The sequence below is a fragment of the Canis lupus genome, chromosome 38 (assembly GCF_011100685.1).
Source record: "Canis lupus familiaris isolate Mischka breed German Shepherd chromosome 38, alternate assembly UU_Cfam_GSD_1.0, whole genome shotgun sequence".
Taxonomy (NCBI): Eukaryota; Metazoa; Chordata; class Mammalia; order Carnivora; family Canidae; genus Canis; species Canis lupus.
In genome coordinates this window covers 23,412,929-23,439,627 of record NC_049259.1, presented here as the reverse complement: position 1 = coordinate 23,439,627, position 26,699 = coordinate 23,412,929, and the positions used below count along the sequence as shown (strand labels likewise).

General features: G+C 57.6%; 2 protein-coding genes, 1 long non-coding RNA gene and 2 pseudogenes across 4 annotated transcripts in view; 4 read left to right on the top strand and 1 right to left on the bottom strand.

Moving 5' to 3' along the window:
* The window catches only part of OR10J5 (olfactory receptor 10J5), a 188,308-nt gene that overhangs the window by 113,069 nt on the left and 48,540 nt on the right, over positions 1-26,699 (bottom strand). The gene's annotated exons all lie outside the window — the stretch shown is intronic.
* Positions 5,568-10,714, top strand: LOC119877933. 2 transcript variants are annotated; one of them, XR_005385839.1, is made up of 4 exons: positions 5,568-5,681; positions 6,082-6,138; positions 6,377-6,604; positions 10,635-10,714. It is a non-coding gene; the product is annotated as an uncharacterized LOC119877933 (long non-coding RNA). The 2 variants fall into 2 exon arrangements; XR_005385838.1 differs by having other exon boundaries at positions 5,570-5,681; positions 6,381-6,604.
* LOC119877932 lies at positions 6,899-8,381 on the top strand (annotated as a pseudogene).
* OR10J4 (olfactory receptor family 10 subfamily J member 4) lies at positions 14,994-15,929 on the top strand. Its single transcript, NM_001388778.1, is given in 1 exon segment — positions 14,994-15,929. A coding segment is annotated over 1 exon segment (936 nt).
* Positions 23,053-23,944, top strand: OR10J24P (olfactory receptor family 10 subfamily J member 24, pseudogene; annotated as a pseudogene).

The following is a 26,699-nucleotide window of genomic DNA, read 5'->3' as shown; positions in this document are numbered from 1 at the left end:
GGTCCTGAGGTCCCCAGGGGTTAAAAACGTGACAAAAGAATAGAATGGTGGACGCCAGGGACTGGGGGACACTGGGGAGACGTCAGTCAGAAGAAAGTGCAGCGAGCGCGGTGACTACCATGAATGATGCTATGTCGTGTACCCGAAACCCATTGGGAGAGGTCCTGAGTGTCCTCTATGCACGTGCACGTGCACACACACACACTTGGGCACACACATGGTGCTGGGTGTGCTGACCAGCTTGAGTGTGGCGATCCTTTCACGATGTGTATATCAAATCATTGCACCGTACAGCTCACATATATAGTTTCCATTTAATGAAGCCGGGGGTCAGGGTCGGGGAGAGATGCCAGTGAGGGAAAGCTCCAGGATTAGAGCCCCCAGAGGAGTCCCGGAAACAAGCCAAGCCAGGCTGGAGCTGCAGGAAAGAGGACTGCAGCCAGCTCGACAGACGGGTGGATACAGACACACAGAAGCGACCAGGTATGTTTGACCATATGTAACTAGTGCTGTGGGAAGATTTTTACCTTTGCACAAAACTGATAAAAGAAAAAAAAAACTGAGGTTGGATTAATTATAGATACTTCAAAACTGAACAACGAAGAGGGCTCCACTCCTAAAATTTAGTGAGAAAACAATGTTGCAATGGAAGATGCACTTCTACTATGCTACATGGCTCGGAATAATATTTGCATATTATAATAACATATGTTCTGAAAACAGATTTAATTTTTAGTGGGAGGATGACAAGAGGAGAAGTATGTGGGTATGTTTGTGTTCGCGTGCACATAGCATTGTGAGCTGGGAAGGCAAGAGAGGATGCCTAAAATCTAGGAATTAAGAAATATCATCAGAGGCATTTTTTTAAAGATTTTATTTATTTATTCATGAGAGACACGGTCGGGGGGGAGGGGGCAGAGACACAGGCAGAGGGAGAAGCAGGCTCCCTGAAGGGAGCCTGATGTGGGACTCGATCCCAGGACCCTGGGATCATGCCCTGGGCTGAAGGCAGATGCTCAACCGCTGAGCCACCCGGGGCCCTATCAGAGGCATTTCACATAAAAAGCAGCAGCAGCTATATGGAGATGAACACCATGAGGAGTAGGCAAAGAGGTGGAGAGCAGGTGCTTCGAAGCAGCAAGAATCATGGGCAGATAGGGAACTGTTTTAATAATGAAGCACCATTTTTGTATTTTTTAATTCTTCATTTGGATTATTTATAAAAACTAAATTCAATTGTAAAAATTCAGTTTGACTTTTGGATGACTAGAAGTGGTGTATACATAACCAGAAAAATGAGTCAAACAAAAGCCTGGCAGAGCAACAAACAGAGCCAGAAATCATAGTAAATGGAAAATAGAGGATGACAGTAATTTCCAGCAATTTCTCTAATTATAAAAGATGTGAATAGATTAGGTTAATCAATTGAAACAAAAAGGCTCTCAGATTGAATTTTAATAATCCAACATGACACTATCAAAATAAAATGGCACAGGTTGAAAGGTACAGGTTGAGGGGGATCCAGGAAAATGTTGACAGAAGGAGGTGATGTACTATTACTGACATCAGACAAAATCAGATACCAAGTGAAAACCAGTAAGGGACCTAGACTACTAAGCAAAATAATTCACCAGGAAATTGTTCCATTCATGAATGTACAGGGTCCTAACGGCCTAGCTATAAATTGTATTATGCAACAATTGATAAAACCACTGGGGGAAATTTAATACCCAATCACAGGAGGTGGTCATACAGCACCCTCGGAAACTAATAAAACAATAAAGGGTCGATAGAGCTAAAAAGGGTCGAAGGACGATTAACAAGCCTCATCTCAAAGTCTAACCTTCTTACCGAGAATGTTCACTCTTCTGACCCCAAAGGATGCCTTGACAAATCCCAAAGTATTGATCTTATATAAGTAATCTTCATGGACCATGATGCAATAAGAAATCAAGCCTCATCCCTCAAAAGTAGCCAAACCCTCGATTACCCCTCCTCATAGATGTGAATATTTACTTCATAAACACTTGCCAGCCATTATTCCAAGTACTCTCAAATATTTACTCATTCAATCTTTACAACAGCTGCTTTTGAGGAAGTTACTATCATCCCCCACATTTCAGAAACGAGGAAACAGAGACGTGAAGAGAAGGAACAGCTTGCCCCAAGTCAGGAAGAGGTGTCAGAATGAGACAAACCAGCTCCATGACTCCAGGGTCTGAGCTCTGGACTCTTTATCTCATACTCATCCTATTAACAAACATCTAAATAAACAGAGTTAAAGACATCATAAAAAGAAAAAAATTTAAATACATGCTACAACTATGATTTAACAGAAGCACTACAGATCAAAATAAATGAGGAATATCCAGAGCCACTCTCAGAAAGGAATTTATAGCTTTTTATATGTTTACTGTAAGGGGGAAGATAAAAGATTCTGATCCAAAAAAGCTTGGAAAAGAACAAAATAAACCCCCGAAAACAGAAACAAATAATAACAAAGTAGAATTTAAAATACCAAAGTAAACATGAAACAACAGAAATTCTTTTTTTTTTTTTAATTTGGAATCTTTGGAAAGATCAATTTACAACAATGTTCAACAACTATGATAAATTAGACTAAACAAATAAGGTAGGAGAAAAAAGAATACCAGGGCAGGCACACATAAATTATAAAAAACATACCTTGAACAACTTTAATCTATATGAAAAAGTATATAAAATGGGCAAACTCAGAAGAAGATATAAATTACCATAATTATACCAAGAATAAAAAATTTATTGGGATAATAACCCTACAAAAATGGAAAAGCAGCGGGGGGGGGGGGGACAGGGAGAAAATCTAGCCCTTCAAAAAAACAAACAAGGAAAGGCATCAGGTTCAGAGCATAGAAAAGGTGTGAAATCTCCCCAGTATTTAAAAACCTTGCTAACTGCCAACGTTCGGTACCAAAAATAGGCAAAGAAGGGAAAGATAACTAAAAGACAATTATTAGTGGATAACGAGTAGATGAAAAAAAATAGCTAATTGAACCCAAATGGTGTACATGGTCTTGGTATTTTGCCTAAGTAAGGGTTTTCCTTAAAAATGTAGGAGTCAGCGCTAGAAAGGTCTATTAACGTGAATCACCACCCTAACCAGTGAAAGAGTGAAAAGCAAAGAACCGTATCAATGGGTACAGAGAAGGAAGCAGCTGAAAATTCAGGAGACTACTCGGTAAACTTGCAGACAGACCAGGAATAGAAGGGAACCCCCCTTCCCCCGGCGGAGGGCGACCGCCAGAAATGTACAGCCAGCACCCCCTTTCCTGGTGACCCAAGCACGAGAAGCATTTGAAAGATTATTTCAGCGAGCGAGTGAGCATGAGCCTGCACGCGAGTAGGGGAGGGTAGAGCAGGGGGGGAGGGTCAGAGAGGGGGAGGGAGGGGGAGGGAGGGGGGACAGAGAAGGGGAGGGACAGGGAGGGGAGTGGAGGGAGGGGAGGGAGGGGGAGGGAGGAACAGAGAGGGGGACGGAGGGGGAGGGGAGGAGCAGGGAGGGGAGGAGAGGGAGGGGAGGGAGGAACAGAGAGGGGGAGGGAGGGGAACGTAGGAACAGAGGGGGGAGGGAGGGGGACAGAGAAGGGGAGGGACAGGGAGGGGAGGAGAGGGAGGGAAGGGAGGGGGAAGGAGGGACAGAGGGGGAGGGAGGAACAGAGAGGGGGAGGGAGGGGGAGGGGAGGGGCAGGGAGGGGAGTAGAGAGAGGGGAGGGAGGAGGAGGGAGGAACAGAGGGGGTAGGGAGGGGGAGTGAGGGGAAGGGGAGGGGAGGAAGGGAGGGACAGAGAGGGGGAAGGAGGGGGAGAGAAGGGCAGGAAGGGGAGGGCGAGGGGGGAGGGGAGGGAGGGGCAGGGAGGGGAGGAAGGGAGAGGGAAGGGAGGGGGTGGGGAGGGGCCCAAGGCGGTCCCCGCTGAGGCCAGCAAGGGCCGACCCAGCAGCCTGAGCCCAGGCCCCCGTGGCTGCCGCGCCCCCCGCGCCCCCCCCGTGCCCGGGGAGGAGGACTCTCGCTAAGCGGGGGGGGGGCGGGGGGGGAGGGGAAGGGGGTGGTAAAGCCCTGACCTCGGCCAGCGCAGCTCAGCGCCGGAGGCCACACGAGAGCAGATATAAAAAGACGAAAAAGACAAAACTGCCAAAATAAGCAGGTGATGTCATCAATGTATTTTCTCTCCTCTCAGAAAAGAAAGCCGCGAAGAGCCTGCAGGCCCAGGTCCTCCCGGCCTTCGCACCTAACCTCCTCCCCTGGCAGGTGAACGTCCGCACGCGCCAGGGTCGGGGCGTCGGGGGTGTTCGGCTCCGACCGCGCCCGGACTCGGGGCAGCTGCAAACCCCGCCCAGGAGGGACGCGCGCAAGGCGGGGCCCAGACGACCCGGCCTGCCCTGGCCCAGGGGACCCCGCGCGCCCCTGGGGTCCCCCTGGGTCTCCCTCCCCGCGCCCCGGCTTGGAGCCCGCTGCCGTCCGGGTCCCGGCAGGGGCTGGCCTGGCGCTCAGCGAGCATCCCGGCAGGAGGGGGAGGATGGCAGGTGGGGAGGACCGCAGGGTGGGTGAGGATGGCAGGTGGGGGAGGACGGCAGGAGGGGAGGACGGTAGGAGGCGAGGACAGCAGGAGGGGAGGACGGCAGGTGGGGAGGACCGCAGGTGGGGGAGGACGGCAGGTGGGGGAGGACGGCAGGAGGGGAGGACGGCAGGAGGACGGCAGGAGGGGAGGACGGTAAGAGGGGAGAACGGAAGGAGGGGAGGACGGCAGGAGGAGGACCGCAGGACGGGAGGACGGCAGGTGGGGAGGACGGCAGGAGGGGAGGACGGCAGGCGGGGAGGACTCGAGGCGGGGAGGACTCGAGGCGGGGAGGACTCGAGGCGGGGAGGATGGCAGGAGGAGAGGACTGCAGGCGGGGAGAACCACAGGTGGGGAGGACAGCAGGCCTGCCTGCCCCCAGGGCTTCCTCAGGAGGGGCCCACTCCAGCGATGCCCTGGAGGGTGACCCGCAGAGCAGCACATGCTGCTGGGGGGGGCGGGGGCAGACGGGCGTCGGGCACCCGCTCCACCCCTGCCCCCGCAGGTGGGAAGGCCCAGTGAGCGGCGGCTGGGAGCACCCACGAGGGCAGGCATCGCAGTTCCGGGACATCTGGATCCGAGGGGGCCGCCCGGGGCCTTGGCCCGCGAGCCCCTGACGAAGCTGCGCCCTTCCACGGCGGGATTCGGAGGCCACGCTCCGCCCCCCGCCCTCGTGCCCGGGGGACCAGGGGCTGCTGCATGCTCTCCGCGTGCCCGCCCGAGCCCCCGCCTAACGAGGTCCCCAGGCAGGCATCGTGGAGGCTTGGGCGCCGCTGCTGCCTCCTGGGGACAGTCGCCGCGGCTTCCCGGGGCGCAGGGGGATGGCCCCCCCGACGGCCTGCACCCACTTAAGGGAGGGGCTCCGGGAAGGCAGCCGGGGCCTCGGGCTGTTGCTCCCACATCCCAAGTGGGAGAGGATTTCCCAGACAGGCCCCGGACTCCGCGGGGCTCCGCGGCTTTCTTCGGGGCCTCCCCTCCCAAGGCTGCGCGTATGCACTGCACCCCCCCCCCCCACCCAGCACAGCAGGAGCAGGACCCTGGCCAGCGCGGTGGGTGCTGAGGCCGGAGCCCCCCGTCTGCCTGGCGAGGTGTAAGTCCCCCCACCCCTTCCCCCCACGCAGGGAGGCGGGGCTTCCCCACCCGTGCTCAAGCCAGGCCACCTCTTCTTTTTCCTCCCTGCCCTGGGGGGTATGGTCAAGTGGGAAAACCAACAGCTGTGCTGTAAAACTTAGGGAATAAAAAGCATTATAAATACCAAAAAAATCACTCAGAAAGGGTGATCCGGACATAAGCCTAAGTAAATCGGAGGCAAGAACTTTCAAAGAGCTTAACTGGTGCATTTAGCCCTAGATAGTGGGCTTCAGGGCATCGCTCGGGGAGGACTGGGAGCCGAGGACCTGGGAACACACAGTCCCACCCGTCCCCCTCTGGCACACTCTGGGACTGGGGGGTCCGATGGGGTGAACTTGAGGCATCCCTTCTACCCACAGAAAGCTTATTTCCGGGATAGAGGAGTCCCCACCACGTCCTCCTGTTTCCTGCACTAGGTAGAGGCAGAGGCTGGGAGGTGAGGGTCAGAGGGACGCTCCCACAGCCCGGCTTCCCGGGGCAGGAGCCGGGGCAGGACCACCTGGACGCAGGTGCGGCGGCAGAACCGCTGTGCTGGGAACGGCCTGCTGCCCCCCCACACCCTCCTGCCCCAGCCCCCCCCCCCCAAACCCTCTCGCTCCCCTGCTCCCGTGTTTCCTTCTGTGCCACCTCCACCCCGACACCTGTCTCCAAAAGCCAGAACAGCCCCTCGAGCCCTCAGGCTGCCGCAAACGTTCCAGCTGGATGAAGACCAGCCACCCTGGAACCTTGGGCCAGGCCCAGGAGAGAAGCAGTGAGGACCGCAGCACCACCTAAAACACCCCCATTTGAACATCTACGCTCGTCTTCACCCGTGCGACCATGTCCTCGCGGCCTACTGTATACCCCCTCTCTGTGCTCAGTGCCCTCCGGGCTTCTTCTCGGGTAAGTCTCCCACCAGCCGTCAGTCGTGGCGATGGGCCCTGCCTTTGTCTCATGGGGGCGAGGGGGGGGGGGTGGAGACAAGGAGAACCCAGGAGGGAGTGGGAAGGGCAGGTCAGGTGAAGGTGCGGGAGTGTGATGCCCCGTTGTCCCCGTATCGGGGGCTCAGCTCGGCTTCCCACGCGGCAATGCGCATCATCTCCATAGTAACCCTGTGAGTCCGTATTATTCCATTTTGTAGATGAGGCAAATGCCGACAAGTGAAGTGAGCAAAGAAGAGCACTCAGCGGGGTGTTAAAGCAGGGATGCGTGTGCCCTGAGGATCCTGTTCCCGCTGTCTGCGTGCAGACACCGGTACTTGGGACCTTTCGGAGGTTTCCGATGCTTGGCCGCTTTGACTAGAGCCCAGGGAAACAGCAGAGACGCCGTCCACGCGGGAGGCAGGGGCCCGGGCGTGGAAGCAAGTGGCGCTTGGGGGACGTGGGAAGGAAGCAGGGAGCGGTCGGGCTCACAGCCTGCGCCGGGCCACACGCCAGTCGCCCCAGAGAAAGGCGCAGAGTCTCTGCTCACCCACCCTAGACCCCGGCCCCCCAGTGACCCGGGCCGAGGCCCCCGCCTCCCCCGAAGCACCCCCGCAGCCTGGCTCCCTTCCCAGCAGGCTGCCCCTCCATCCCCGGGTGTGCTCGCTCCCTTCCCTGCCCCGGGCACCCCCTGGCCCAGCCCCGCAGAGCCCGGGAACCAGAGAGCCCAGCCAGCGTCTGGGAGCCTCGGGTCCCCGCACCTGGCTGATGAGGACCCGGGTCTCCCACCTTCCGCCTCATGTCTTTCAGACCCGGATCCTCCGATGCCGAAGCCCAACGCCACTGCTGTGACGGAGTTTACCTTCGAAGGCTTTTCCGCTTTGGGGTGGCAGCGCAGACTCCTCCTCTTCGTGGTCTTTCTGGCCTTGCACCTGGTGACCCTTGGCAGCAATGCCCTCATCCTGGCGGCTGTTCGCCTGAGCCGTCACCTCCACACCCCCATGTACTTCCTCCTGAGCGCGCTGTCCCTCTCTGAGACCTGCTACAGCGTGGCCATCGTCCCCCGCATGCTCTCCGGTCTCCTGAGCCCCCGGGAGGCCGTCTCCGTTGGGGCTGTGCCACTCAGCTCTTCTTCTATCTCACCTTTGGCGTCACCAACTGCTTCCTGCTCGCGGCCATGGGCTACGACCGCTACGTGGCCATCTGCGACCCCCTGCGGTATGCGGTCGTCATGGGCCAAGGACCTGTGTGCACCTGGCGTGTGGCTCCTGGAGCGTGGGCCTGAGCACAGCCATCATCCAGGTGTCTTCCGTGTTCAGCCTGCCCTTCTGTGACGCCAGCGTCATCTCCCATTTCTTCTGCGACATCCGGCCCCTCATGAAGCTGGCCTGTTGCCGACACCACCATCAAAGAGCTTCTCACTTTGCTCATCAGGTCGTGCGTGCTCGTCTTGCCCATGGTCCTCATCTTCATCTCCTATGTCCTGATCGTCTCCACCATCCTCAAGATGGCATCAGCTGAGGGCCAGAGGAAGGCTTTCGCCACCTGCGCCTCCCACCTCACCGTGGTCATCGTCCACTATGGCTGCACCTCCTTCATCTACCTAAAACCCAAATCGCAAAATTCCCTGCAGGACAGACTCCTCTCCTGTGACCTACACGGTCATCACGCCCCTGCTGAACCCCGTGGTCTACGGCCTGAGGAACAAGGAGGTCAAGCAGGCCTTGCTCCGAGCTGTGGGCAGGAAGCCTCTCCCGTAGGCGCCCGCCGGGGCTCCGGGAGTTCCCCACGGTTTACTGCGCCTCGCGGCGAGGGAGCCAGGCGGCTACGAGCCGAGGGGACCCGGTGGAGGCGGGCAACGGGGAGGGAGCGGGTGGGATTAGACCAGGAAGGAAAAACACGAATGAGGGACGGGGCGTTTCCGAGGACCCGCAGTTCCATGGGGACCCAGTAAGAGAAGACACATCCAGGAGCCCAGACCCTGTTCCGCGACTGTCGGCAGGAGGGAGCGTGGACCCAGCAGCGAGGGGGGGGCACAGGGCACAGCAGCTCGTGCGGGAGCCTGCGGGCTCGGAGCCTGCCTTCAGCCTGAAAACCGGGAGCCCCGAGATCCAGGTCCTCCGTTCCTTACACGTAACACTCTCTGTGCTATATTCCATAGGACAATAAAAAAAAAAAAAACGAATGTACCCCACCTGCAGGGACCCCAGTCGTCTGTGGCAGACACAGGCCCCTCATGAGAGCCAAGGGACAAGCGGGGTGAGACGGGTAAAGTGAAACCGCAAAAATAGCTTCCTGGCTACTGAGGGTCTCCGGAGAAGAGACCCCCCCCCTCCGCCGCCCCTGCCGTCTCTCCCATCACATCCCCGCCCCACGCCCTGTCCCCAGAGGCCTGGGTGAAGTAACAGGCCCTGCAGCTGCTCGGCCCAGGTGTCCACGGCTCCCAGCCACCCCCCATCCCTGCCCTGAGGAACCACCCTGGCCGAAAGGAGGCTTTCTTGGGGGCGGGGTGGGGGGGTGAACCCCACCCCACCTGGGAGGTACCGAAGGCCACCCACCTTGGCTCAAGGTGCAACTAGAGTCTCCCGTGGATCAGGGGTCCTGTGGGAGCTGGGACGGGAACCACATCCCAGCCGAGGCCCGCCCCGTCCCACCTGCTTCCCTCACTCTGGGCTCTGCGCGCACGTCCTCCGTCCCGCACATGGGGTCAGATGCAGGCTCTGCTTCAGGTCACCCCACTGGGCCAGGGGTGCCCCTAATCTATTGGGCAGTCACTCGGGTCCCTCACATCTACAACAGTGCATGGTCCAGAGCAAGCCCGCCCAGTAGTTATGAAAAGGAGGAAGAAAGGAGGAAAGGAAGAGGACAGCTGTGAGCAGCTACGGGTCCCAAGCGGCATCAGCGACCGCCCTCTCTGCTCGCGGGGGGCTTGTCCCTGACTCTGTGACGTCCTTTTTCGTGCACTTCTTGAGTGCATCCTAGATAGCCGGCATGGATTTAAGCGTTGAATTCGTTTTAATCCTCACTGTTAACCCACGAGGGTACGTTATTTTATTAAACTTACTTTACAGATGGGGAACCCCAAAGGCTGAAGAGATGGAGTAAATTCCTCAAGGCCACAGCGCTCGTATGCGGAGCCTAATTAGGACCCGAAAACAATCCAGCCCCAGAGTCTATAGGTGCATTATGGGCTCATGACGGATTATCTGACCGGCTTCTCCCCTTTACAACTGTGGAAGGAGCTCCATGCGTGGTGGGTTTACACATCGCTCAAAATCCTGCTAGGATGTCCTTGGGTCTCAGAAATCAGTCTGGAAGTCCAGAAATCACATACTGTAAATAGGCTTTTTTCCCCTCGAAAACCTTGGTGCATCTTTCCCTGCTCGGCACAGCCCTCAAGACCCAGAGGATACAAAGTGGGGGCGGCAGAAACCGCTGTGCTGGGAACGGCTGCTGCCCCCCACACCCTCCTGCCCCAGCCCCACCCCCAAAACCTCTCGCTCCCCTGCTCCCGTGTTTCCTTCGTGCCACCTCCACCGACACCTGTCTCCAAACCCAGAACAGCCCCTCGAGCCCTCAGGCTGCCGCAAACGTTCCAGTGGATGAAGACCAGCCACCCTGGAACCTTGGGCCAGGCCCAGGAGAGCAGCAGTGAGGACCGCAGCACCAACTAAAACAACCCCATTTGAACATCTACGCTCGTCTTCACCCGTGCGACCATGTCCTCGCGGCGCCCTATGTATACCCCCTCTCTGTGCTCAGTGCCCTCCGGGCTTCTTCTCGGGTAAGTCTCCACCAGCGTCAGTCGTGGCGATGGGCCCTGCCTTTGTCTCATGGGGGCGAGGGGGGGGGTGGAGACAAGGAGACCACAGGAGGGAGTGGGAAGGGCAGGTCGGGGAAGGTGCGGGAGTGTGATGCCCGTTGTCCCCGTATCGGGGGCTCAGCTCGGCTTCCCACGCGGCAATGCGCATCATTCCATATAACCTGTGAGTCCGTGTTATTCCATTTTGTAGATGAGCAAATGCCGACAAGTGAAGTGAGCAAAGAAGAGCACTCAGCGGGGGTTAAAGCAGGGATGCGTGTGCCCTGAGGATCCTGTTCCCGCTGTCTGCGTGCAGACACCGGTACTTGGGACCTTTCGGAGGTTTCCGATGCTTGGCCGCTTTGACTAGAGCCCAGGAAACAAGCAGAGACGCCGTCCAGCGGGAGGCAGGGGCCCGGGCGTGGAAGCAAGTGGCGCTTGGGGGACGTGGGAAGGAAGCAGGGAGCGGTCGGGCTCACAGCCTGCGCCGGGCCACCGCCAGTCGCCCCAGAGAAAGGGCAGCAGAGTCTCTGCTCACCCACCCTAGACCCGGCCCCCCAGTGACCCGGGCCGAGGCCCCCGCCTCCCCCGAAGCACCCCCGCAGCCTGGCTCCCTTCCCAGCAGGCTGCCCTCCATCCCCGGGTGTGCTCGCTCCCTTCCCTGCCCGGGCACCCCCTGGCCCAGCCCCGCAGAGCCCGGGAACCAGAGAGCCCAGCCAGCGTCTGGGAGCCTCGGGCCCGCACCTGGCTGATGAGGACCCGGGTCTCCACCTTCCGCTCATGTCTTTCAGACCCGGATCCTCGATGCCGAAGCCCAACGCCACATGCTGTGACGGAGTTTACCTTCGAAGGCTTTTCCGCTTTGGCGGGTGGGGAGGAAGGGAGGGACAGAGAGGGGGAAGGAGGGGGAGAGAAGGGCAGGAAGGGGAGGGCGAGGGGGGAGGGGAGGGAGGGGCAGGGAGGGGAGGAAGGGAGAGGGAAGGGAGGGGGTGGGGAGGGGCCCAAGGCGGTCCCCGCTGAGGCCAGCAAGGGCCGACCCAGCAGCCTGAGCCCAGGCCCCCGTGGCTGCGCGCCCCCCGCGCCCCCCCCGTGCCCGGGGAGGAGGACTCTCGCTAAAGCGGGGGGGGGCGGGGGGGGAGGGGAAGGGGGTGGTAAAGCCCTGACCTCGGCCAGCGCAGCTCAGCGCCGGAGGCCACACGAGAGCAGATATAAAAAGACGAAAAAGACAAAACTGCCAAAATAAGCAGGTGATGTCATCAATGTATTTTCTCTCCTCTCAGAAAAGAAAGCCGCGAAGAGCCTGCAGGCCCAGGTCCTCCCGGCCTTCGCACCTAACCTCCTCCCCTGGCAGGTGAACGTCCGCACGCGCCAGGGTCGGGGCGTCGGGGGTGTTCGGCTCCGACCGCGCCCGGACTCGGGGCAGCTGCAAACCCCGCCCAGGAGGGACGCGCGCAAGGCGGGGCCCAGACGACCCGGCCTGCCCTGGCCCAGGGGACCCCGCGCGCCCCTGGGGTCCCCCTGGGTCTCCCTCCCCGCGCCCCGGCTTGGAGCCCCGCTGCCGTCCGGGTCCCGGCAGGGGCTGGCCTGGCGCTCAGCGAGCATCCCGGCAGGAGGGGAGGATGGCAGGTGGGGAGGACCGCAGGTGGGGAGGATGGCAGGTGGGGGAGGACGGCAGGAGGGGAGGACGGTAGGAGGCGAGGACAGCAGGAGGGGAGGACGGCAGGTGGGGAGGACCGCAGGTGGGGGAGGACGGCAGGAGGGGAGGACGGTAAGAGGGGAGGACGGCAGGAGGAGGACGGCAGGAGGGGAGGACGGTAAGAGGGGAGGACGGCAGGAGGAGGACGGCAGGAGGGGAGGACGGTAAGAGGGGAGGACGGAAGGAGGGGAGGACGGCAGGAGGAGGACCGCAGGAGGGGAGGACGGCAGGTGGGGAGGACGGCAGGAGGGGAGGATGGCAGGTGGGGGAGGACGGCAGGAGAGGAGGACGGCAGGTGGGGAGGACGGCAGGCGGGGAGGACTCGAGGCGGGGAGGATGGCAGGAGGAGAGGACTGCAGGCGGGGAGAACCACAGGTGGGGAGGACAGCAGGCCTGCCTGCCCCCAGGGCTTCCTCAGGAGGGGCCCACTCCAGCGATGCCCTGGAGGGTGACCCGCAGAGCAGCACATGCTGCTGGGGGGGGCGGGGGCAGACGGGCGTCGGGCACCCGCTCCACCCCTGCCCCCGCAGGTGGGAAGGCCCAGTGAGCGGCGGCTGGGAGCACCCACGAGGGCAGGCATCGCAGTTCCGGGACATCTGGATCCGAGGGGGCCGCCCGGGGCCTTGGCCCGCGAGCCCCTGACGAAGCTGCGCCCTTCCACGGCGGGATTCGGAGGCCACGCTCCGCCCCCGCCTCGTGCCCGGGGGACCCAGGGGCTGCTGCATGCTCTCCGCGTGCCCGCCCGAGCCCCCGCCTAACGAGGTCCCCAGGCAGGCATCGTGGAGGCTTGGGCGCCGCTGCTGCCTCCTTGGGGACAGTCGCCGCGGCTTCCCGGGGCGCAGGGGGATGGCCCCCCCGACGGCCTGCACCCACTTAAGGGAGGGGCTCCGGGAAGGCAGCCGGGGCCTCGGGCTGTTGCTCCCACATCCCAAGTGGGAGAGGATTTCCCAGACAGGCCCCGGACTCCGCGGGGCTCCGCGGCTTTCTTCGGGGCCTCCCCTCCCAAGGCTGCGCGTATGCACTGCACCCCCCCCCCCCACCCAGCACAGCAGGAGCAGGACCCTGGCCAGCGCGGTGGGTGCTGAGGCCGGAGCCCCCCGTCTGCCTGGCGAGGTGTAAGTCCCCCCACCCCTTCCCCCCACGCAGGGAGGCGGGGCTTCCCCACCCGTGCTCAAGCCAGGCCACCTCTTCTTTTTCCTCCCTGCCCTGGGGGGTATGGTCAAGTGGGAAAACCAACAGCTGTGCTGTAAAACTTAGGGAATAAAAAGCATTATAAATACCAAAAAAATCACTCAGAAAGGGTGATCCGGACATAAGCCTAAGTAAATCGGAGGCAAGAACTTTCAAAGAGCTTAACTGGTGCATTTAGCCCCTAGATAGTGGGCTTCAGGGCATCGCTCGGGGAGGACTGGGAGCCGAGGACCTGGGAACACACAGTCCCACCCGTCCCCCTCTGGCACACTCTGGGACTGGGGGGTCCGATGGGGTGAACTTGAGGCATCCCTTCTACCCACAGAAAGCTTATTTCCGGGATAGAGGAGTCCCCACCACGTCCTCCTGTTTCCTGCACTAGGTAGAGGCAGAGGCTGGGAGGTGAGGGTCAGAGGGACGCTCCCACAGCCCGGCTTCCCGGGGCAGGAGCCGGGGCAGGACCGCCTGGACGCAGGTGCGGCGGCAGAACCGCTGTGCTGGGAACGGCCTGCTGCCCCCCCACACCCTCCTGCCCCAGCCCCCACCCCCAAACCCTCTCGCTCCCCTGCTCCCGTGTTTCCTTCTGTGCCACCTCCACCCCGACACCTGTCTCCAAACCCAGAACAGCCCCTCGAGCCCTCAGGCTGCCGCAAACGTTCCAGCTGGATGAAGACCAGCCACCCTGGAACCTTGGGCCAGGCCCAGGAGAGAAGCAGTGAGGACCGCAGCACCACCTAAAACACCCCCATTTGAACATCTACGCTCGTCTTCACCCGTGCGACCATGTCCTCGCGGCCTACTGTATACCCCCTCTCTGTGCTCAGTGCCCTCCGGGCTTCTTCTCGGGTAAGTCTCCCACCAGCCGTCAGTCGTGGCGATGGGCCCTGCCTTTGTCTCATGGGGGCGAGGGGGGGGGGTGGAGACAAGGAGAACCCAGGAGGGAGTGGGAAGGGCAGGTCGGGTGAAGGTGCGGGAGTGTGATGCCCCGTTGTCCCCGTATCGGGGGCTCAGCTCGGCTTCCCACGCGGCAATGCGCATCATCTCCATAGTAACCCTGTGAGTCCGTGTTATTCCATTTTGTAGATGAGCAAATGCCGACAAGTGAAGTGAGCAAAGAAGAGCACTCAGCGGGGGTAAAGCAGGGATGCGTGTGCCCTGAGGATCCTGTTCCCGCTGTCTGCGTGCAGACACCGGTACTTGGGACCTTTCGGAGGTTTCCGATGCTTGGCCGCTTTGACTAGAGCCCAGGAAACAAGCAGAGACGCCGTCCACGCGGGAGGCAGGGGCCCGGGCGTGGAAGCAAGTGGCGCTTGGGGGACGTGGGAAGGAAGCAGGGAGCGGTCGGGCTCACAGCCTGCGCCGGGCCACACGCCAGTCGCCCCAGAGAAAGGCGCAGAGTCTCTGCTCACCCACCCTAGACCCCGGCCCCCCAGTGACCCGGGCCGAGGCCCCCGCCTCCCCCGAAGCACCCCCGCAGCCTGGCTCCCTTCCCAGCAGGCTGCCCCTCCATCCCCGGGTGTGCTCGCTCCCTTCCCTGCCCCGGGCACCCCCTGGCCCAGCCCCGCAGAGCCCGGGAACCAGAGAGCCCAGCCAGCGTCTGGGAGCCTCGGGTCCCCGCACCTGGCTGATGAGGACCCGGGTCTCCCACCTTCCGCCTCATGTCTTTCAGACCCGGATCCTCCGATGCCGAAGCCCAACGCCACTGCTGTGACGGAGTTTACCTTCGAAGGCTTTTCCGCTTTGGGGTGGCAGCGCAGACTCCTCCTCTTCGTGGTCTTTCTGGCCTTGCACCTGGTGACCCTTGGCAGCAATGCCCTCATCCTGGCGGCTGTTCGCCTGAGCCGTCACCTCCACACCCCCATGTACTTCCTCCTGAGCGCGCTGTCCCTCTCTGAGACCTGCTACAGCGTGGCCATCGTCCCCCGCATGCTCTCCGGTCTCCTGAGCCCCCGGGAGGCCGTCTCCGTTGCGGGCTGTGCCACTCAGCTCTTCTTCTATCTCACCTTTGGCGTCACCAACTGCTTCCTGCTCGCGGCCATGGGCTACGACCGCTACGTGGCCATCTGCGACCCCCTGCGGTATGCGGTCGTCATGGGCCAAAGGACCTGTGTGCACCTGGCGTGTGGCTCCTGGAGCGTGGGCCTGAGCACAGCCATCATCCAGGTGTCTTCCGTGTTCAGCCTGCCCTTCTGTGACGCCAGCGTCATCTCCCATTTTTTCTGCGACATCCGGCCCCTCATGAAGCTGGCCTGTGCCGACACCACCATCAAAGAGCTTCTCACTTTGCTCATCAGTCTGTGCGTGCTCGTCTTGCCCATGGTCCTCATCTTCATCTCCTATGTCCTGATCGTCTCCACCATCCTCAAGATGGCATCAGCTGAGGGCCAGAGGAAGGCTTTCGCCACCTGCGCCTCCCACCTCACCGTGGTCATCGTCCACTATGGCTGCACCTCCTTCATCTACCTAAAACCCAAATCGCAAAATTCCCTGCAGGACAGACTCCTCTCTGTGACCTACACGGTCATCACGCCCCTGCTGAACCCCGTGGTCTACGGCCTGAGGAACAAGGAGGTCAAGCAGGCCTTGCTCCGAGCTGTGGGCAGGAAGCCTCTCCCGTAGGCGCCCGCCGGGCTCCGGGAGTTCCCACGGTTTACTGCGGCCTCGCGGCGAGGGAGCCAGGCGGCTACGAGCCGAGGGACCCGGTGGAGGCGGCAACGGGGAGGGAGCGGGTGGGATTAGACCAGGAAGGAAAACACGAATGAGGGACGGGGCGTTTCCGAGGACCCGCAGTTCCATGGGGACCCAGTAAGAGAAGACACATCCAGGAGCCCAGACCCTGTTCCGCGACTGTCGGCAGGAGGGAGCGTGAGACCCAGCAGCGAGGGGGGGGCACAGGGCACAGCAGCTCGTGCGGGAGCCTGCGGGCTCGGAGCCTGGCCTCAGCCTGAAAACCGGGAGCCCCGAGATCCAGGTCCTCCGTTCCTTACACGTAACACTCTCTGTGCTATATTCCATAGGACAATAAAAAAAAAAAAAACGAATGTACCCCACCTGCAGGGACCCCAGTCGTCTGTGGCAGACACAGGCCCTGAGAGCCAAGGGACAAGCGGGGTGAGACGGGTAAAGTGAAAACCGCAAAAATAGCTTCCTGGCTACTGAGGGTCTCCGGAGAAGAGACCCCCCCCCTCCGCCGCCCCTGCCCGTCTCTCCCATCACATCCCCGCCCCACGCCCCTGTCCCCAGAGGCCTGGCTGAAGTAACAGGCCCTGCAGCTGCTCGGCCCAGGTGTCCACGGCTCCCAGCCACCCCCCATCCCTGCCCTGAGGAACCACCCTGGCCGAAAGGAGGCTTTCTTGGGGGCGGGGTGGGGGGGTGAACCCCACTCCCACCTGGGAGGTACCGAAGGCCACCCACCTTGGCTCAAGGTGCAACTAGAGTCTCCCGTGGGATCAGGCTGTGGGGAGCCTGGGACGGGACCACATCCCAGCCGAGCCCGCCCCGTCCCACCTGCTTCCCTCACTCTGGGCTCTGCGCGCACGTCCTCCGTCCCGCACATGGGGTCAGATGCAGGCTCTGCTTCAGGTCACCCCACCTGGGCCAGGGGTGCCCCTATCTATTGGGCAGTCACTCGGGTCCCTCACATCTACAACAGTGCCTGGTCCAGAGCAGCCGCCCAGTAGTTATGAAAAGGAGGAAGAAAGGAGGAAAGGAAGAGGACAGCTGTGAGCAGCTACGGTCCAAGCGGCATCAGCGACCGCCCTCTCTGCTCGCGGGGGCTTGTCCCTGCTCTGTGACGTCCTTTTCGTGCACTTCTTGAGTGCATCCTAGATAGCCGGCATGGATTTAAGCGTTGAATTCGTTTAATCCTCACTGTTAACCCACGAGGTACGTATTTTATTAAACTTACTTTACAGATGGGGAACCCAAAGGCTGAAGAGATGGAGTAAATTCCTCAAGGCCACAGCGCTCGTATGCGGAGCCTAATTAGGACCCGAAAACAATCCAGCCCCAGAGTCTATAGGTGCATTATGGGCTCATGACGATTATCTTACCGGCTTCTCCCCTTTACAACTGTGGAAGGAGCTCCATGCGTGGTGGGTTTACACATCGCTCAAATCCTGCTAGGATGTCCTTGGGTCTCAGAAATCAGTCTGGAAGTCCAGAAATCACATACTGTAAATAGGCTTTTTTCCCCTCGAAAACCTTGGTGCATCTTTCCCTGCTCGGCACAGCCCTCAAGACACAGAGGATACAAAGTGGGGCAAAGTCCACAGGAGGGTGATGGGGATGATGGGGTTCACGCCCATCGGATTACCCACCCTGACGCATCCACTTCTCTGTCCTCATGACCTGGAGTAGGAGACACTTAGGCAGTAACATTATAGACGGAGCACAGGTTTGGGGCCAGAGAGGCCCGCGTCCCAATCCTAGGTCTGCCCGTTATACACGTGTGCTCTAGGAAGGGGGCCTTCCTTCCCGACCGCCCACGGGGCCGGCAGGATCAGCCTTCTAAGGTCATCGTGAGGACCTGAGAATCTTAGGGGCCTAACACTTCCTGGCTCGTGGGAAACCGCTGAACTGTTTGCACCTCCTCTACTCCCACCCCCACCACACACTGCTCCCTAGGTCACCCTGAGGTCAACATCAAGTCACCCCAATACGGACACACAGCCAGTTTTGACAACCAAGTCCTCATTCACAGAATGAGCTCCCCCTTCCTGGGAGGGACTTCGAAATGGGCCCTCCCTCCACCCCCCCACCCCCCAGGATAGCCTCTGATCCTATAGTTCAGTGCACAAAACCTACTCTCCCAGGGTCTTGCAAGAATCACTTCCTGGCTACACCTGCCGTGTGTCAATAAACCACTCGCTTCCCTTCTCAGTTCCTACCCCAGATTCCCTTCCCCTACGCTCTGCCCACTTGCTGGCCTGTCAACCGCTTCTCATGGTGTCACTCCCACTTCTCCCCTGGTTACCTCCAGTCACAGCAAGAGTCCCGGGGTTCAGAGAGTGCCACCTTCAGAGGGAGGCCGAAGACGCATGAAACAAAACATGTACACCTATTTTTGGACTATAACCCATTTGAAAGCATCAGTTGCTGAATTCACAGAAAAAAATAAATTCTGAAACAGAGAATCATCCATAGATACAAACAGTACAACCATATTATTTGACTATTTCCAAGCTGGAGATATATATATATATATTTTTTAAGATTTTATTTATTGATTCATGAGAGACACAGAGAGAGAGAGAGGCAGACACAGACAGAGGGAGAAGCAGGCTCCATGCAGGGAGCCCCACGTGGGACTCGATCCTGGGTCTCCAGGATCATGCCCCGGGGTAAAGGTGGCACTAAACCTCTGAGCCACCTGGGCTGCCCAAATATTTTCAAATTAAAATGAGTTTTCAGGGATCCCTGGGTGGCTCCATGGTTTAGTGCCTGCCTTTGGCCCAGGGTGCAATCCTGGAGTCCCCAGATCGAGTCCCAGGTCAGGCTCCCGGCATGGAGCCTGCTTCTCCCTCTGCCTGGGTCTCTGCCTCTCTCTCTATGTGTATCATAAATAAATAAATAAATAAATAAATAAATAAATAAATAAATAAATAAATCTATAAATAAATAAATCTTAAATAAATCATAAATAAATCTTAAATAAATCATAATAAATAAATGAATGAATAAATAAATAAATAAAAATAGAGTTTTCACATGTATAAAGCTAGACACCCCTGCTCTGGATGAGGAGGATAGGGCTGGAGTGGGAGATTCGAAAAAACTTCACTGCTGTGGACTGAACCATGGCCCCCTATTCGTATCCTGAAGGCCTATCCCCAGTGTGATGGTATCTAGAAATGGAGCCTTTGGGGATTAGCTTTAGATAAGGTCACGAGGGTGGGGTCATGACGGGGGCCCTTTAACGAGAGACGCCCGAGAGCTCTCTCACTCTCTCCACCATGGAGGACACAGAGTGACACCAGCTATCTGCAATCCAGAAGGCAGGCCCTCACCAGGAACCAAGTCCTCTGGCACCTTGTCCAGGATGCTCAGCCTCCAGAACTGTAAGAAATAGGAAGAATGTTGACCTCGGCCAAATGCGAGGTGAGCCCTCTTCCGACTTCTGGGACCCCCATGACACTTCTCACGCATCACCAGTAGGTCTGGACCTGATTAATTCTAAGCTGATGAGATGCCACGAAGGAGCCCTCGTAAGAGCTCAACATGGTCTGTGGGGCTGAGGGAGTTGAGAGCAGGTGAGCTGCTGTCCCGCCAGCGTCGTCTCTGTGGCTCCCCCACGTGCTCGTTTCTGTCTGACGCCCAAGCCCAGCGGGCGGGCCGTGGATGGTACAGTGTGCCCCTCATAACCTCTCATCTCTGAGTTGGGGATGACACAGACATCGGAGGTCATCTGAAGGGCTGAGACAGGAATGGGTTAAAATATTCAGTATTCAGTGATTCTGAAGCTCAACCTCTCATTTTCACCAGGTACCGCATTTTTATACCATGTACCCAAGTGCCCCATTTCCAGACTCTCCCTAATTTGTCCCAAAGCAAAGGCATCTTAAAGCCTTGAGCTATTTTGTTCAACTTTCCTCCCTCTCTGGCGGGACCCCACAGCCACCAGTCACACCTAGTGGCTGACCATTAACAGAGGTCCTTTGGGCCAACTTATCTGGGCCAGTAGGAAGCGATGCACATTGGAGCTTGGTCAAGAAGTTGGCACGAATGCACCTGAGGAGAGCGGTTTAGGAAATGATTGGTCCGCTCCTCTCCCCCTTGATCCACACGCTCAGTTATGAGGCCTCCTGGCTCACCTCAAATGTCTCTCACGTCCGTCCCTCCTATCTGGAGCACTGCCACCGTCTAGATCAATCCCAGCTGATCTCTGACCTGATCTGTGGCATCAGCACCGTGGCTGACCTGGCCCTTCTCACCCACCCCGGATCACTTTCCCACAGTTGCTACATCGATCCCACAAAGAAGCAAAGTCACCGGCAGGCAGGGGGAAGGTGCAGAGTAGCTGGTGGTAAGAGCCAGTGGCCCTGTAAAGGCCAGTTACCAAGGGGCTTTGAGACCCTGAATGGGAGGAGAGAGTGACAGCACCTGGGAGGCCCTTAAAAATGGTAAAATCCAAATCCCTAAGACCTTTTGTAGCCCGGTCTTTATGCTACAGAATTTTTTCTGTGATGGATCAGAGTCTAATCCAGGACCAGAGCCTCCGGGTCCCACTCACACGCAGTATTATTAGGTTCAGTATAACTGCTGTCGCCTGGACTAAGTGAGCTTCTCGGAGGCTGGGGCAGCATGTGCTCCATCCCCAGCAGCGCCCAGGACGTGTGCACGCAGAGGGGGGCACACGTTTAGGGAAGAACACGCTAAGCCAGAGATGAATTAAGTCGCAGGAAGTCTTGGATGGGGACGGGGGTTGGGGGTAAACTTGGCCCTGGGTCTCAACAGACTGGAGGTTTACGGAAGGGACTAAGGGGTGAGTCCTGGGTGAGCAGCGAAGGTACTGAGCACTCCCGTGTCCTGTGGCCCCAGATGGTCCTCAGCTCCCGGCACACGGCGCCCACCTCCGAGCACCACCGGGCCGCCCCTGCTACCTCCGAGAGAGAACCAGACTCGGCCCGGCGGGGGCCTGAGCATCTGCACCCGCAAACCCACGCGGTGCCCAGAGCGTCTCCCAGTCTGTGAACTACGGGTTTCCAAGGCCCGTCTGTGGAGAAGCCCCATGTGGTTAGGGTCGGGCAGGTGAACGGCGGCCACGGGCTGTTTCCACCTGAAGCACGAACCTGTCCTGAGGGCCCCAGCTGTCACCTGTGGGACCCAGTACGCGGGCCCTGATGGAACATCTGCATCCTCCGGGCCCTGGGAGGGATGCTGCTCTCGGGACATCCTCAGGCCACGAGCCCCCAGGGCCCCACCCCCGCCCCTGCTGCAGTGGCAGGTACCGCCGCAGGCCTGTCCCCTGTGCCCCCCTGCCCCAGGAGGACCAGGTAAGTGCTCTTCAGAAATGGGACCAAGAGAGCAGCCTGCTGCCGGCGGGCGGGCTCAATCTGCCGCAGTATCGAGCAGCCCCTGCCGCCACCCCTGTGCGGTTGGGCTCGCTCTTCTTCCCCTTGATTTCCGTGGCGGGATCAGAGGCTCCCTCGGTGGAGGCCGCTCGCTGGGGCCCGGCGGCCGTCCTCCTCCCCTCCGGGTGGGCACCAGCCAGCTGTCCCCCCACCCGACTCCAGTCCCTCAGGACAGACCCCACCTGGTATTTGGAACAGGACGGTTCTTCCTTGGGTAGGAGCATCCCCTGGATGGCAGGACACTAAGTGGGTTGCCGGCCACACCCGCATCCGTCACTACAACACTCAGAAGCTGTGCCCCATGTGCCCGCTGCCCCGTGGCTGGACCGCTGCCTTTCTGCCCAGAGGCCTCAGGGAAGGTCAAGGTCTTTAGCTACAAACGTTGGCGTCACGTGACTTTCTCTATTCGGAACGGTCTCCTGTCCTGTCGCCGCTGTTCTCTTAGCGTTTCAAGTGTAAGTGATTAACAGCTGGTAGCCAACTTCTTTTAAGTATATTTTTATAAACTTGAAGGAGGTCTCCGTGCCTACTAACCTTCATCGCTGATGTGATTTATTTTATGTAAAAAGTCTTTCTGAATATGCATAAGCAAATCAGAATATAATTTAAGTGCCCTCCCTACAGGAGCTTATTGTCTAAGGGGACAAAAAATGTGAAATATTGCGTAAATTGGACTGAGCCCCATCCTTCAATGCAATGATGTATCTTTAGCCTCTCTCTGTTTTTCATATTCAGGATCTGCTTTAGCTTTAGAGGAGAGACCTGAATTTGCTGCATCTTCCCCTGGCACGATTGTTTGTCTACCTCTGCAGACAGGGTGTATGCCTACTAAGCTGCAATGGCTATAAATTTGCCTCTTAGTTTAGGGAAGGGGAAGCTGTAGCATAGTTTGTAATGTGAGTCGGTGCTGCAAACCATCAACAGACTTCCATCCTGCAGAGGGCAGTGGGCAGAGGACGGTGGTCAGTTAAGACCTGCCTTTTCTTCCTTGAGAACAAGATGGACCTTCCTGAGTCAGCTTTGCTCCTACTTCCTAAAGGATTGGCGAGGTAACGATTCATAGTCTTAAAATAAAAAAAAAAAAAGTCCCCAGTCAATCCTTAAACTGGTTTCAATTCTCTAATTCATCCATAATCCCGAGCTGGGGAGACGCACAGATGGAGGAGGAGGCACGCAGTTGCAGAGCGTTTGTGGGCAGACGGCGCAGCCCTGGCGGGGAGACGGTCGTCCACGTAAATAAGAGAACATCGCGCCATAACAGGTGTCGGTAGGCCGACGCTTCATCAGCCCTCAAGGAACTGGGAAAGATTTAAACAAGAGAAGAAAGAAAAAAATAAATAGATAAACAAGAGAGGAAGAGGAGGGGCATTCCAGATGTCAAGTAGGAAGAGTAGGGTGAAGCAGGAACGTATGCAGTTATGTTGTGGGAATACGAAGGAAGGGAAAAAAAAGAATCTGAGACCACAGGGAATCATGATAGATGGTCACAGCATAAAAGTATTTTAAATAAGCCCAGAGATTAACTTGAATGCATTGGGAAATGTATCCCCAGGTTTACAGCTGAGAACTAAATGCAATCAGTTTGAGAAATGTGCCTCCACGGCCTTGCTGACACGATGTGCGTCTGCTCTTCCACATTTCAGGCTTAGCAGCTGCTCAGTGGAGACAGACACCACACTTCCAGCACTGGGTTGATCTTCCAGGGCTTCTCGAGCTTCCTGCGGACACCAGCTCACCCCGTTCGCCGTGTTCCTTGTGCTCTACACCTTCACCCAGGGTGGCAACGTCGTCATCGTGACCGTTGCCTCCACATGCCCATGTACTTCTTCCTGAACACGCTGTCCGCCTCCGAGATGGTCTACATCCTTGTCATTCTCCCATGGATGCTCTCCAGCCTCGTGGGTATGAGCCAGGCCATCTCACAGGCACGCTGTGTCAACCAGATGTTCTTTTTTGTAACCTTGGGCATCAACAACTGCTTCCTGCTCATGGCCATGGGCTACGACTACTACATGGCCATCTGCAACCCCTTGAGATACTCAGTTATTATCAACAAGAGAAAGCGTGTCCAGCTGGTGGGGGCAGGGAGCCTGCAGCATTGGGTTGATGGTAGCAATCACACAAGTGACATCTGTGTTCAGGCTGCCCTTCTGTGCCACGAGGGTGGCCCACTTCTTCTGTGACATCCGACCCGTGATGAAGCTCTCCTGCATCAACACCACAGCCAATGAGATCCTGACTCTGATCATCAGTGTGCTGGTGATCCTGGTGCCCATGGGGCTGGTCTTCGTCTCCTATGTCCTCATCATCTCCACCATCTTCAAGATCCCCTCTGCACAGGGGTCACCTGAGCCTCCCACCTCACCATGGTCATTGTCCATTATGGCTGCGCCTCCATCGCCTACCTCAAGCCCAAGTCGGAGAACACCAGGGATGAGGACCAGCTTGACCTCGGTGACCTACACAGTCATCACCCTGCTGCTGAACCCTGTGGTGTACACCCTGAGGAACGAGGAGGTCAAGGATGCTCTGCTCCGGGCCACTGGCAGGAAGCTTTCCTGATGAGAGATGGGAAGTGCTCCCCTGAGGTTCTCGGCATCTCCTCCCAGCAGGAATAGGAGCAGAGCCACGTGCCCTGGACTCCCAGAGACCTGTCCCGTAAGGAAGCAGAACAGCAGGAGCATCCAGCTGTGGGTCTGAGAACTTTAAAGCCCCTGAACAAAGCATTAGCCCTGTTTATGTGGGTAACTAGACAAACGAGGACAGGAATTGCCTGAAGAACAGATCAGGAAATAGTGTGGGCCCCGGATTTTTCAGTGACTTTTTGGTTTCTAGTGAAGGCAACAGAGAAAAAGCAGAACCCGGGACATGTATTTTTCCCCTACAATCCCTTCTGACTTAAGAACATGAGGACTTCTCAACTTGGAGCCCTGTTAGAATCGGTTTTTATATGACATGTCAAGTAACAAGTGACCGTGTGGATAGGGGCAGTGGCCTCCAGATGGGCTAGCAAGGGAAAATAGATTTCCTCTCCTGGCTGCTTCAACTTATCCTAGTTTCTAGCGAAACTGCTTATTAAAGATGGTGATGGACTATAGACAGTTTAATTAGAGATCCTCACAATTGCAGATCTTGTCAGTCTTAAGGGCACATTCAAAGATCCTCCTGGGTGGGTTTGGCTGTTGTTGATTCAGATAGCGTGTAATGGGCAATAACAATGAATGAGCCATGTCCTGGATTCTGGGGAAGGCCGATGAAGAAAACCCTACGTGCCTGGCCTCAAGAAGCTCAAACTCTAGCAGCAGAGGCAATCATTTAAGAGTATGATTTCAATGCTTTGTAACAGGTCATATTATACAAAACACTACAGGAGGATGGGAGGAGGGGTGGAGAGCAAGTGTTGGAGATGTTGGGGAAGCCTCGGAGGTGGTGACCCACCATGTGAACTGGCTTTAGAACCTTTGTTGGAGAGCGCCTGATGAGCAATTTGTTGGAGGAAAAGAATCCCAAGGAGAAGGAGCTATATATTCACAGATAAGAAAGAAGAATGTTCAGGAGATGAAGAACTAGTCTGTGTGCTGACACCAGGGACAGTGGGCGGGGGGACGTGGAGGAAGACAGGACCAGAAGCATAGGCTGGGGTCCGATTGTGAGGGCTTGGTGTACCGAATGAAAAAATTTTGGCTTTAACTTTTAAAAATGGTGGAAATCACCCAAGATTTGGGAAAGCTAGGATTCAGTATATGAGGCATTTGTGTGAATTGTTGGCATCCTCCTGTCCTTACCCAGCAACACGGAGACATGTAAGAAGTTGTATGGATCTGTAGACTCTAAGCCAAGAAAATTGGGGGAAAGGAAATGTGAGTAGAGTATTTAGAGGTAATACACAGAAATAACTATGTATGTGTGATGAAACCGAATCAATCAGAGAGCGCGGAGCAGAGGCTGGCGGAGGAGTTTCTAGAGCTTGTGGCTCAAACGAGGACCCAGAGAAGGAGAATGGGGACCTGCTGTTGAATCAGTGACCAGGCTGGACCCCAGACATGGGCCACCGTGGCCCCAGGACACACCTTCCACCGGAATTCGAGGGTGGGTGCATGACTCAGAAGATGAGAGAGAAACCCTGCATCTGCTCTCCAGACCCTAACAGAAACAGATGAGAGAGCACCTGCATCTGCTCTCCAGACCCTAACAGAAACACCAGGCCTCTCTTGGGGTTTAGAGAAGCCATGACAAAAATCAAACGATGCCTGAAGCTCCCTAGGATGGACAGTGGCTCAGAGTAATGAGGAGAAGTTACTAATTGGCGCAGGAAGGAATGTAATGAAGAGAAGCCAGGCCAGCAGGCACAGGGCATGGGCCACTGGCCGGGCACTCCGGGAGTCCTCGCTGCGCGCCACGGGCTGTGCCAGACGGGACACAGATGCGGAAGCCCCCTGCGCCTGCCTCGAAGGAGGATGCTCCCTGGCGTGCAGGGCAGAGGAGCTTCCACGGAGCCCGCAGGACGCAAACGTGATGGGGAGCCGGATGCAGTGTGCTTGCCACCTGGCGACCAGGACCTCAGCGCTAGCGCAGGCTTGGGTGTGTGATCTACATAAAGTCCTGTCTCCTCGCCCGAGGAGAAGCCCCGCAGGCAGGAGCTCCGTGAGACACACGCGTGTTGCCCGGCCTCTGGGGCCGGCCGTGGGGAGCGGCTCCCAGCAGCATCACCCACAACACCTTAGCCCGTGGACCCCCAGCACGTGCACCGCCCAGCTGTTTCAGAAACCACACCTAAAAAGAACAGCTTCACCGGGAGAAATCCTAGAGCCAGAAGCTTCAACAGCTCTTCTCACCCCATGGAGGAACCGGCCACAGACCTTTCCTGGACCTGCTCAGTGGGGCCAGCAACTCACAGAAGACTTGGCTGCATCCACCCCCTGAGGGGGATCCTTCTGGTTCCCTGGTGTTATCTTGGCCACCATTCACACTCAGTATCACATCACCGCAAACACCTCTTCCATAATGAGGTCTCCTCCCGTCACTTTCCCACCCATTATTCTCACCAGGTTCTGAGAGCAACCCTAGCAGGGACACAGGGGCGAGGCTCTCTGCTGCACAAATAAGGCTAACTTTGAAAAGGGGGTGAAAAGAGCACGTGAATGTGTACCAGCTGGCAGACATTTTCTGTTTACCCAGAGCGTATCACCACCCAGGGCGATCCACAGCACGGAGAGGACGTGCTAGAGAATACCCCCAAGCCTCGGATTTCCCAAGTAAAACGAGACCTTGTCCCTGAACCTTTTTGTCAGAGAAAAGGATTTATGCCCCATTGGAA